The sequence below is a fragment of the Centropristis striata genome, chromosome 6, assembly GCF_030273125.1.
Source record: "Centropristis striata isolate RG_2023a ecotype Rhode Island chromosome 6, C.striata_1.0, whole genome shotgun sequence".
NCBI classification, from domain to species: domain Eukaryota; kingdom Metazoa; phylum Chordata; class Actinopteri; order Perciformes; family Serranidae; genus Centropristis; species Centropristis striata.
Window position 1 is genome coordinate 5,414,626 of NC_081522.1, and position 12,655 is coordinate 5,427,280.

At 37.9% G+C, this 12,655-nt stretch overlaps 1 protein-coding gene across 2 annotated transcripts; it reads left to right on the top strand.

Annotated features, from left to right (window-relative positions):
• Positions 1–234: 234 nt before the first annotated feature.
• On the top strand, positions 235–11,232 carry kcnj11l (potassium inwardly rectifying channel subfamily J member 11, like). 2 transcript variants are annotated; one of them, XM_059334763.1, is made up of 6 exons: positions 235–384; positions 1,836–1,998; positions 3,100–3,339; positions 3,997–4,266; positions 7,911–8,118; positions 9,443–11,232. In XM_059334763.1, the coding sequence occupies exons 2-6, from the start codon at positions 1,840–1,842 to the stop codon at positions 9,877–9,879; spliced, it is 1,314 nt and encodes a 437-aa protein (XP_059190746.1). In that variant the 5' UTR covers positions 235–384; positions 1,836–1,839; the 3' UTR covers positions 9,880–11,232. The 2 variants fall into 2 exon arrangements, with proteins under 2 accessions (XP_059190746.1, XP_059190747.1); XM_059334764.1 differs by lacking the exon at positions 235–384 and adding an exon at positions 404–468.
• The last annotated feature ends 1,423 nt before the right edge of the window (positions 11,233–12,655 follow it).

Sequence of the window (12,655 nt, forward strand, 5' to 3'; positions counted from 1 at the left end):
CCAGGTGAAGCAATTTTCTCTCTGCTCTCACATGAGCTTAAGTATTTTATGCATTCAACATAATTATATGGATTATATTAAAGCATTTATCAGTGCAGGTTAGCTGACTATTATTGAAATCAATATCAATGCAAGCAAGCTGACTATCATTTGCACATGTCAAATTTCAAAAGCATAAACAATGGTCAAAAGGGTTTGTGAGTGTTTTATTTTGAAAGCGATGACCGGAAACAATGTTTCCAGTTGTAGCTTGACGCCAGGTCCTGGTGTTGAGGTTGTTTGAAGAACCTGCTGCAGAAACAAATGATGGAGTCCGTGTTGTGTTGCGCGTCGACGTGAATAAAAGCGATAATCAGATATTTGGAGCTGCTGCTTCATCAACAGGTAACTTACTGTTTATTCACACTGACGTTCATCTCGCTGAAACTGCACTGTGACAATAAATACAACCGATACTGATCATTCAAGGTAAACATCCCTAGACATTTAAACTGCTGCTGGCAGTAGTGGCAGTCCTGTCTGTGGTATTAAACGTGGATTTATTTATCTTGGTATTTTAAACTCCTAGTAGGTTTAATCGATAGTCTGTTATATTCATCAACGCGTTTTTTTTGTGACAGTATTACCTTAAAATGCCATTAAATACTCTACTGTCTGCTGCATTCAAATTCATTAAAAAATGTGTTCATACTCTCAAAAGTCAACAAATTTCTTTAAAAAAAGTCTCAAATTCAAGGTTCCTTTTAAACTAAAGTGATAGGATTACCAAAACTACATTAACGTGTTTCATTAACATCATTTTAGCTATGACAAGAAATATAAATATTAATCCTTTTTTTAGGTTGAGAGTTTGCTACTGTATATGTCTACCATTAATGTATTTTTAAAAAAAAAATCCTAATTTGTTTTTGTTTTGTTTTACTTATTTGTTACATGCTGGAATAAATAAAACATTAATACAAATGTCAACATATGATACAAGCCTTCGAGCAGTCCAAATAGTCCTGTTGATAATGTAATTAAGTTACTTTGTGTATACAGTACATGGTACATACATGTGTTTATACCTGTATTATTAAGCGGATATTATTCAAAGACAAATTTAAAATGTGAATATTTCACTTTGCATGATACTGGCTTTGTGTTAATTTTCCTTAAAATAACAAATTCACTAAAATCACAAGCAAAAAGCACCTTTAATGCCCCACTTTGTGTATTGAAGATTATATTCACCTGCACTTATCTATGAATAATTCACCATCATCTGAAAGCAGCAGCTCACATGTTAAAGTGAGAACATGTCACATGATCCATTCATTCATTCAGCATTCGTGATAACAACAGTGATGCTTGTGAGGAAGTTTCACTCAGACTAGCTGGAAAACAATGTTAATTCCAATAAATATCTGACTTTGCAGATGTATAACAGGTTAATAACACAATGAATATCTTTTACATTAAACACAGTTTTAAATTCTTTAGCTTGTTGACAGATTTTTCTTCAGTTTCTCACAAACAAACAAAGTCCTGATGCCACAACACTTGAATTGAAGCATTAATTAAGCAGGCAGCTATAATTTTGTTTAGTTTACATAAATAATTCCTATGTGAGCTCATACTTAATACACTAATTGAAAAGAAAATGACTTCTGCCCTTAGAAACAATCCTAACACATCATTATAGATCAGTTGTATTCTTAAAATAATTAAACAAAACAAACATATTGAACATGTAGATCTGTGGTTCCACCACACCTGTAAATAAAAATGTGTGTGTGTGTGTGTGTGTGTGTGTGTGTGTGCGTGTGTGTGTGTGTGTGTGTGTGTGCGTGCAGCACCATGTTGGCCAGGAAGGGCCTCCTGCCAGATGGCTTCCTCCTGACCCGGCTGGCGGAGGACCAGAACCAGCCGAATCGCATCCGCTCCAGATCGCAGAGAGCCCGCTTCATCACCAAGAGCGGATCCTGCAATGTGGCCCACAAGAACATCAGGGAACAGGTAGAGTAGAACAGTAGAGGGGGAACATGATGAGAAAAACACAAAAACATACAAAGAAAAACTCACAAAGAGATACATGGAGAAATATACAAGGAGGAACATTCGATGTCCCAACAAACAAAAAGTTATTACTCTCTAGAAGTTAGTTTTTGTCGTAGTTACTGTGTTGTAGTAATTAACGTTACACTTCTGGATTAAACAAAAAAAAGCCAACAATGCAAACTTTCCCCCCAAGCAGTCATAATACCACCTGTAATCTCACCTGTGATGCTCTTTCTGCAGACAAGATGCAGAACGTCTCTCTCGACGGAATACTGTAAAACAACATTTAACCGTGTTTTACATTTCTAAATCTTAATTTCCAAAAGTAAGAATGATCCCCACACACATTTGAAGATTCATTTAAGGCAGGGGTGTCAAACTCTGGCCCGCGAGGCAATACCAAATTATTCTACTATTATTGTACTATAAAAGCTGACCCGCCGGTATTACACGGCGCATTTACCGCTAATACTACAAATCCCACAATGCCCTGCTGTTGTTTTGGCGCGTCAATCAGGACAGGACCCAGAAACGCGCTCCTCTGTGACAGTCGTCATAGCAACCTCAAGCTAGAGCTGTCTCCGAGCTACCCCTTCCCAAAAATGGCGAAAAGAAAGGCAGAATTTATTATTATTTAACTTGAAAAAGTTTATTTTTTATATTTATATATATTTAAATCAGAAGGATGCAAATCAAAAAGAGGCATATGATTTTTATTTAATTTTTATTGAATAAATTAATGACATTGATGTGTTTTTTATTTGAAATTTGATTTTGCATGTTTGCACTATTTAGTTATATATTGTATGTTTATAAGCATTGCGGGTTCCATATTTAATGTTAAAGCAAAACATGTTTGGTATATATTAAAAGGTTTATTTGTTCAATGTTGGCCCGCGATTTTATTCAAGTTTTAAATTTTGGCCCATTGTGTATTTGAGTTTGACACCCCTGATTTAAGCTAATGAAATCAAGAAGAAAGTGACAAGTACAAGACCTAGTCAATCTTTCCTTCCGTCCTTTAGATTTCCTCACCTTTCTCTTCTTCGTGTGTCTCAGGGTCGCTTCCTGCAGGATGTTTTCACCACCATGGTGGACCTGAAGTGGCAGCACTCCCTGCTCATCTTCACCTCGGCCTTCCTCTGCTCCTGGATGCTGTTCGCTATGATCTGGTGGCTGCTGGCCTTCGCTCACGGAGACCTGGAGCCCCGCGACCCCAACGGCGAGCCGGGCCCCATCCCCTGCGTCACCGCCATCCACTCCTTCACCTCAGCCTTCCTCTTCTCCATCGAAGTCCAGGTGGGAGCTCCTGTTTGTCTGACTGATCTAGGTGCAGTTTGTTTGCAGTGAAGGTGTGAACCAAGGTTATTATAGTTAACGAAAACTAACGAAATAACGAACATTTTCGTTAACTGAAATAAAAATAAAAACTAGAGTTTTTAAAAAAATGATAACTAACTGAAACTGTATTGTGTGGTTACAAAACTAACTAAAACTAACTAAAATTATTGTGGAAATGTCCTTAGTTTTCATTTTTGTCAACTTTTTTCATTCATAATTCAGTGTTTCTATTTGAACATGCAACACATGGTGAATATGTTTACTGAGACTGGGATGTCTACACTCCAACCAAAATTCAAAACAGTTAATAACCTTATTGGGGCTGAGATGGATAAACCAAAGGAAATAAAGGCAAAATTTATTATGACCACTTTGAATCTCCCACCCAACACATAACCCATTACAAAAAAACTAAAACTAACACTAAAACTAATAAAAACTAAACTAAAACTAAGCATTTTCAAAAAATAAAAACTAAACTAAAACTAGAAAACTCACTCTTAAAACTAACTGAATTTGAAAACAAAAATTCACATCAAAATTAAAACTAAAACTGATGAAAAATCCAAAACTATTATAACCTTGGTGTGAACACTGAGGTCCCGTCTGCTGCAGGTGACCATCGGTTTCGGAGGCAGGATGGTGACGGAGGAGTGTCCTCTGGCCATCACCGTGCTGATCATCCAGAACATTTTGGGGCTGATCATCAACGCGGTGATGCTCGGCTGCGTGTTCATGAAGACGGCGCAGGCCAACCGCCGAGCAGAGACGCTCATCTTCTCCAGAAGCGCTGTCATCGCTCCTCGAAACGGCCGGCCGACCTTCATGTTCAGAGTGGGAGACCTGAGGAAGAGTATGATCATCTCTGCCACCATCCAGCTGCAGGTAACTCTCACGACGCACTTCAATTCAGCTTCACGACCTCTTTTTTGAAGTGACTGTTATCTAGGGTGACCATATTTTGATTTCCAAAAAAGAGGACAATCGGCACGGCCTCGAGACACAAATTCAGACAGGCTTCTCGGTGGTTGATGAACATGCTTTATTATGCTTCAATGGTGCAAAATTAACTTCTGTAATAAAATGAAATGAAATCTGTAAAAACTTGTAACAAAATAATAGCTCTCGTAGACTCTTTTCAAATAAATGAATAAATAATATGAAATAATGTTCTAAATATGAACTCTTCTGTTAGAAAATCTAGCTTCAATAATATATCTCTTAAAGGAACACTCCACCGTTTTTTCATATTAAAACATGTTATTCGGGTAAGTAAGACGAGTTGATACAGACCTCTTGCGTCTCAATGCGTGCACTCAATCGCCCTGGCGCGCGGAGCTACTTGGCTAGCACTTAGCTTAGCCCAGTTCATTCATTAGGATCCACACAGATAGACAGTTAGAAGCGACCAAACTCCTCCACGTTTTCCCTATTTAAATACAGCTACACGAGTAGTTAAACGACCAAGTATGGCGACACAAAATAAAACGTGGCGCTTTTCGAAGCGGATAAAAAGGAGAACTATAATGTATGGCGGAATAGCACTTGGGAGCACTTCGACTCGGCGCAGTAATATCATCACTTCCGCTCCCTCTCACTTCCGTCAGGAGTGATGATATTACTGCGCGCGCCAGGACGATTGAGTGCACGCATTGAGACGCAAGAGGTCTGTATCAACTCGTCTTACTTACCCGAATAACATGTTTTAATATGAAAAAACGGTGGAGTGTTCCTTTAATAACTGCAATAGGATAAATAATAGAAGAGTCTCACAAAGATACTAACTTAACAAACAAAAAGGATCTATACTTTTCATCTTTAGTTGTCTTTGAGCTTTGAGCTTTGAGATCTCCAGCACCTTTATTAGACACTGAGACATATGTGCCAGCATTGCACACGGTGCACTCCGCCTCCCACCTGTGACGGTACGTCGGAAATGTTTTTTGCAGTTCATCTGTGAAGCTGCACTTACGCTTAGGCATTTCCCGTGCAATGCTGCTCCGCTGTTCGATCTGCCCTCTGTCTGCTCTGCTCTCTGTCTCTCTCTGTGTGTGTGCGCGGCGCTGACCCGCCCACAAGGCAGCCTCTTGGTAATTACGTCTCGCAAAATTGTGTGCAAAGCGCCGGTCAATTTACGTGCACGTGTACTGGTCCTATGAAAAACATTGAACACCGGACATTTTCGTGAATTTATAAAACCCGACCGGACGCCTCGGACAGGATGTAAAAAGTGGACATGTCCGGGCAAAAGAGGACGCTTGGTCACCCTACTGTTATCAACATTTTTTAATTGGAAGTCCCAGAGCTCAGTTTGTCTCGTGTTGTTTTGTCGTAGAATTAATTTGAAGATGTATTAAAATATCTGACATATAGCAGTTTAAATATGCATCAAATATGTTTTGATAAACACACAGAAATCTGACCAACAGTCACAGTCTCTTTACAGGAAACTCCTGCTTGATTGAGATATGAACAGCTCGGATTTGGGAAATCCCAAGTGTGTTCTTATATCAAGTGTTTTTCGTAACAGGAAATTACAGGACGTTGAACCTTAGTTACACAGAAACAATGACAAGCCAACCTGAAAAGTAAAAAGAGAGAAACTGGGTGTTGTCTCTCAGAGTTGTTCTGATTTTTGGATTCGTCTGACACCTTTGGCGTCTGAATCTGTTTTTTGATACTTGCTAAATAAATCCCGCACAAGGCTGCTGTTCGAATCGACCTGGTCGTCAGTTGTTTTTCTTTAAAGATTTTCTACAACAGTTTCTTCTGATATGATCCACATCTTTAAATAATTAATTAACTGTCAGTCACATCCAATTTTAGTTGCATCGCAGACTGAGGGGACGGTAACATTTCATTACAAGGAGAGCAGGAGAACAGCAGCTTTAAAAAGACAGAACAGATCTCAGGCTTTCTTTGACGGTGTTTGGTAGTATTTAGTGTAGTTGTGCTGTAGTTTTCACTCAGAGAAATGTCAATGTGACTGCACAGAGACACAGAGTGACTTCAGAGGGATGCAAAATGACTACACAAAGACACAAACAACTGCAAAATGATAAAAAATGATATATAATTGCCACAAAGACACACTAAATGACCACTAAGAGATTCAAAATGACCACTTGGGCATTCACAACAACCACAAAGAGACTAGAACATATGCAAAATGCCCACTTTGGTATGAAATATAATTTAAAAAGACTACAACGATAATTACCACAAAGACACAGCAAACAACCACTACCACAAACGACTATTAAAAAAACCCAAAATGATCCAGCATTTCCACTAAGAGGTGTAAAATGATCACTAAGGGGTTCAACACGTCCACAAAGACAATTAAAATGACCACAAAGGTATTAAAAAAACAACAGCAAATCAACCACTCAGAAATGCAAAACATCCGCAAAGGGATACAAAGTGGGCACTAAGACATGGCAACCGACCACAATAACACTAAAAATGTCCACTAAGACACAAAACGGTAACAAAAAAGATGCAAAATGCCAAGAAATTGATGCAAAATGACCACTAAAAGATTAAAAATGGCAATGGCGAGATGAAAAATAACCACAACGAGATCCAACAAATGGCTAGAGCTATGCTAAGCAAAGCTAACTGTCTGCTGATTGTACCTTCATATTCAGGGTACAGATGTGAGGTTAGTATCAATCCGTCTCTCCTTTCTCCACTAGGAAGTACACTACCGGCCAAAAGTTTTAGAACACCCCAATTTTTCCAGTTTTTTATTGAAATTCAAGCAGTTCAAGTCAAATGAACAGCTTGAAAGGGTACAAAGGTAAGTGGTGAACTGCCAGAGGTAAATAAAAAAAGGTAAGCTTAACCAAAACTGAAAAATAATGTACATTTCAGAATTATACAAGAAGGACTTTTTGAGGGAACAAGAAATGGGTTAACAACTTAACTCTATGGAGTCTTGGGCTATTTTGTCCATTTTTGAATTATTTTCATGTCTTTGTAAGTCATTTTGTGTCTTTTTTTGGTCATTTTGTGTCTTTTTTTGGTCATTTTGTATCTTTTTTTTGGTAATTTTGTGTCTTTTTTTAGTCATTTTGTGTCTTTTTTTTTGTCATTTTGTGTCTTTTTTTGGTCATTTTGTGTCTTTTTTTAGTCCTTTAGTCCAACATAAAATGTGATTTTGAATCTTTTTTTTACTTTCAAAACACTATCATGCTCAATAAAGAATTTTAAATGTTGCAAATGTGCATTAATTTCAGAGTACACTGAGACATTAAACTGCATCATTTTCAATTAAATTCTGGAAAAGTTGGTGTGTTCTAAAACTTTTGACCAGTGGTGTATATGTTATATGTATTTCTCAAAATGTCAAACTTTTAAGACTCTTTGAGACTCACAGAATGCTGTCAGATAAAGTCTCCAAAACATAAATATAAGCTTGTTTTCTCCAGAGATAATCTCAGTGTACCTGTCAGCTCGGTGAAACTGCAGCTGGTTGAAGACGCTGACACTGCGTTTGGATGTTAAGACTGAAGTTTTCCCTGCAGGTGATCCGCAGGACAGTGACAGCGGAGGGCGAGGTGATCCCAGTGTGCCAGCTGGACATCCAGGTGGAGAACCCTCTGAGGAGTAACGGCATCTTCCTGGTTTCTCCTCTGATCATCAGCCACACCATGGAGAGAGGGAGTCCTCTGTATGAGCTCTCAGCCCAGTCGCTGGCCTCCGAGGACCTGGAGATCATCGTCATCCTGGAAGGTCAGAAACACGAAGACTGGTACCCTGCTAACGCCAATCCATGAAATAAATACATACATAGTACTGATGTATGTATGTACAGTACAGGCCAAAAGTTTGGACACACACCTTCTCATTCAATGCGTTTTCTTTATTTTCATGACTATTTACATTGTAGATTCTCACTGAAGGCATCAAAACTATGAATGAACACATATGGAATTATGTACTTAACAAAAAAAGTGTGAAATAACTGAAAACATGTCTTGTATTTTAGATTCCTCAAAGTAGCCACCCTTTGCTTACTAGAATATAAGACATGTTTTCAGTCATTTCACACTTTTTTGTTAAGTACATAATTCCACATGTTCATTAATAGTTTTGATGAATCTATGAATGTACATGTATGTTCTAATCTAACTTGGAAATACTCGTGCTTCCAAATATTCACAGTTTATAGAAGTTTTTAGCATTAAGTGAACGAATATATACCTATTTTTTCTAAAAGCACCAAACTTTTGACTTTTTTGTTTGCATTTCCAGCTCTTTAAATTATATTTTAAAATGTGATTGTCAAGTTAATATTTTTTGGTGTTTTTAGCTTAACATCGTCTATTTTTATGATATTTTTGTGATGGTTTGAGTCAGTAAATTTTTACAGCTCTGAGAGAAAAAGTCAGTTAATTGATTTGTTGATTGACAGAAAATTATTCAGAAACATTTATTATTGATTAATGACATTAATAACATTTGTTTTTTAAGCTTTGTATATATATATATATATATATATATATATATATATATATAAATAAACGAATAAAATATAACAATAGATTTTATTTCTTTAAAATGGTTGTTAATAATTTAAAGATAATTAATTATAATTAACAAATATAATAGTATATAGAAAATACAATTACTATTATATAAATAATGAAAAATAACATTTAAAAATGAAAACAGCACAATTCACAGAAGTTACTGTAAATTGTAATAAAAAAATATTAACCTAATTTCCTAGTGGCAATAAAATTTGTGTTGACTCAAAATATGAAAACTCAAATGTTTAAAATGAGCTTTTATATTTGCTTAGAGCTGCATCTAGTGACTTTGGCCACTAGGGGAAATACTCATAGCTCTGCTATATTATCACTTTATATATGATATGATATGATATGATATGATATGATATGATATGATATGATATGATATGATATTATATTATATTATATAAATATAACATCAGCACAGATTTAAATGTTGTGTTTTGGGCTTTCTGGAAGGCTGGAAATGAGTTTCAGTCTGACTGCTTCATCATCAGTGTCTGTTTTTTGTTTTTTTTCAGGTGTGGTGGAAACAACGGGGATCACCATGCAGGCCCGGACCTCCTACACTCCCGAGGAGATCCTGTGGGGGAGACGCTTCGTCTCCATCATGACGGAAGAGGACGGCCGTTACTGCGTCGACTACTCCAAGTTCGGCAACACCGTTCCCGTCAGGATGTCGTCTCTCAGCGCCAAGGAGCTGGACCAGACCAGGGGCGACCAGGCCGGCGGCTCCGAGCCCGTCAACCTGCAGGGCTGGGGGCTGGTCCGAGCTGGCAGGGGGGGCTTCCGCAGGGGAGGCCGGGCCTGTGACAGCTCCTCCGCCCCTCAGCCCTGGTACGCACAGGCAGAGAAACCGGAGAAAGAGGTGGAGCAGAGAGGAGAGAAGAAGAAGGTGCAGCTGGAGGTGATTGGACGACAGATTGAAGATGATGCACTGGGAGATATGAGCGACTAAGAGCCAGTGAACACAGCTTGTCCCAGTATCACAACATATGGCATTATATACAGTATTCACATGATTGTCATGCATTATATCCATAGACTCTGTGAAAGAAGTGGACGAAGCTACTATTGGTTTGTAGCAACTCGAGTTTGGAATTTTGGCCGTCACCATTTTGGTTTTTCTTTTGGGTTTGGGTTGTTTGGCAAAAAATCCTTAGGCAACTGAAATTTTACAATCAAAGTTAGGGGAACTGCTTTTTGTCATTTTTTTTTGTCATTGGGCAAGCATCCCAAAACAACCTTTTAGCATACTGTAATTCAAGTGATCTAATGGGAAAAAATAGATTTCTGCACTTCCTTTTGGCTTTATTTTCTTTCTTCATTTTAATCGGTTGTTCTACAAATGCACATGTGCAAGTCCCTTCAGACGGTGAAAGCCTGATTCAGATGGAGGAAATCCTGCCGAAAAATGTATGATCCCAGCATTGCCAGCAGCTGCCGACACTGCAAAGCAAGATGGAGTCCTTGAGTCTGAAAGAGAGGATGGCAATAATTGCTATAAAACACAATGTTTCAATATCAGCAAAGTGTTTCTGCAATATTAAAAAAATAAAAAAATCACGTTCATGTTTATTTAAATATCTAGAGCCTTGAATCACAGTCAGCCATCTCAAAGAGCTCCACAAGTTTTAAAAAGCAACAACACTACAGTTATTCTTATAGTCTTCTATAAAATCCATCTTCTTTTTGCAACCGGTGGAGTCGCCCCCTGCTGGCCAGTAGAAAGAATGCAGGTTTAAGGCACCATTCAGACCCCGAGGCTACATCTACTTCTTTTATACAGCCAATGATTCAGAATGGATTTAAGTCCTGAATTGTTGAACTTTTCCCTCGAGATGTTCTTCTTTTACTTCTCTAACGATAAAGATGGAAATAATACAGTAAAAGCAACTTTTCAATGTTACTGCAGATTAAATTAAGACAAAACAGAAAAAAGTGTTTTTGTTGTTGTTCTTGGAGCTGTTTTACAGCTTGTATATTTTTGCTGCTCCTCCATTAGTGTATGGTAGTGTCCATTAAGAGCACTTTCAAATGTGAAAGTGCTTTTCTCGTTAGTGTCGTGTTTCTTCTCCTTATCTCAATCAAATAAAACCCAGTGTTTATATGGTTCATTATACTGTATATAAGCCATATAAAGCCTAGCATAAGTCACATAAAGGCCAGTGTTGATTTATACATATAGCACGTGATTTCCACTGTAACACTTCTGCTGTTGTTTAGATAAAGTGATAATAATCCTTAGATTTATGAAAAATCTCTCTGTCTATAAGTTGTTATTTATGTTTAATAAATTTATTTTTTTATACTTTGTCTCATATTGTGTTTGTTGTGTTGAGGAAAGATTTGAGATATTCGTTATGTTAAAACAGCAGCAGGAGAGTCTGAGTACCATCAAAGTACTCAGTATATAATGTCCTATAGAATAATGTCCAATAAGACGTTATTAGTCTATGGAGTCTTGGGCTATTGTACTTTTTTTTTTTATTCTGCAAAAAACTTCAAAAAATGTTTACCATGCCATGTCGGCATCATTTTTTTCGGCACAACCTCACCTATATGACCTGATATTTACTTTTGAACTTTGACTTCCTGGATCAAAATTTTAAACCTCAAAGAAAGAAACAAAAAAAAACCCACAATTGTGCTCTGTTTTGCAAACACAGTTTGCACATACAACATATAAGAGGAAAAAATATATGACCTTTTCTTGGTTTTCAGTTTTACTTCACCTATCATTTTGTGGACTCTGGAGGGTTAAAGTTTGCTTCAAACAAGTGAACACAAGTGCTTACAATTTCTGTTTTTAACTCATCCGTAGTGGAATGTGTAAAACAAATCCTCCACACAAACTGCTCATGACAACAAAAAATGTGTGTGTGTTCCTAACAAATTATTAACCAGCTTGTAATGAGACTGACAAACTGCAATGATAAAGCTCCACCCCTCAGCTGTTACAATCCAGGAAACAGGAGATAGAGGAGGAACACACACAGACAGACATTGAGAGACGGACGATAAGATTCACATTAAGACCAAAACCACCACCTCCACTAAGAGAGACGGCTACAGAAAGGCATACTGGGAATAATGAAATAATACCACCCCAACCAGCTGCTGAATGCACAAACTGAATGAGAGATCTGCAAAAACGAAAAGGCTCAAAGCAAAAGTGAAACTTTGAGAGAGCAGGGAGTGGCCGAGCTGTCTGCCTGCTGTGTTCGCAGCTTCACTAAAAGACAAAATGGCTTCAAGGTTAGAGGAAGATCTCTGCTGTACTGTCTGTCATGATATATTTAAAGATCCTGTCATATTGTCATGCAGCCACAGCTTCTGTAAGGACTGTCTGCAGAGCTGGCAGAGAGAGAAACAAACACGTGAGTGTCCAGTTTGTAAGAGAAGAATTTCAAAGGAGGCACCTCCTGACTTTGCTTTAAAGAAGCTGTGTGAAAGTTTCTTACAGGAGAGAGATCAGAGAGTTTCAGAGCCTCGCTGCAGTCTGCACTCTGAGAAATTTAAACTCTTCTGTCTGGATCATCAGCAGCCAGTGTGTCATGTCTGCAGAGATTCAGGAAAACACACCAACCACAGGTTCAGACCCATCGATGAAGCTGCACAACAACATAAGAAGGAACTTCAGGAAACTCTGGAGCCTTTAAAGGAGAAGATAGAGCTTTGTGAACAAGTTAAAAATGAGTGTAATCAAACAGCAGAACACATGGTGGTCCAGG

What these genes read in the sequence shown, in the direction of transcription:
- kcnj11l (XM_059334763.1), top strand. Translation starts at nt 1,840, where the DNA reads ATGTTGGCCAGGAAGGGCCTCCTGCCAGATGGCTTCCTCCTGACCCGG. An exon ending in ACAAGAACATCAGGGAACAG is followed by an intron (nt 1,999 to 3,099) that starts GTAGAGTAGAAC and finishes CGTGTGTCTCAG; the next exon opens with GGTCGCTTCCTGCAGGATGT. An exon ending in TCTTCTCCATCGAAGTCCAG is followed by an intron (nt 3,340 to 3,996) that starts GTGGGAGCTCCT and finishes CGTCTGCTGCAG; the next exon opens with GTGACCATCGGTTTCGGAGG.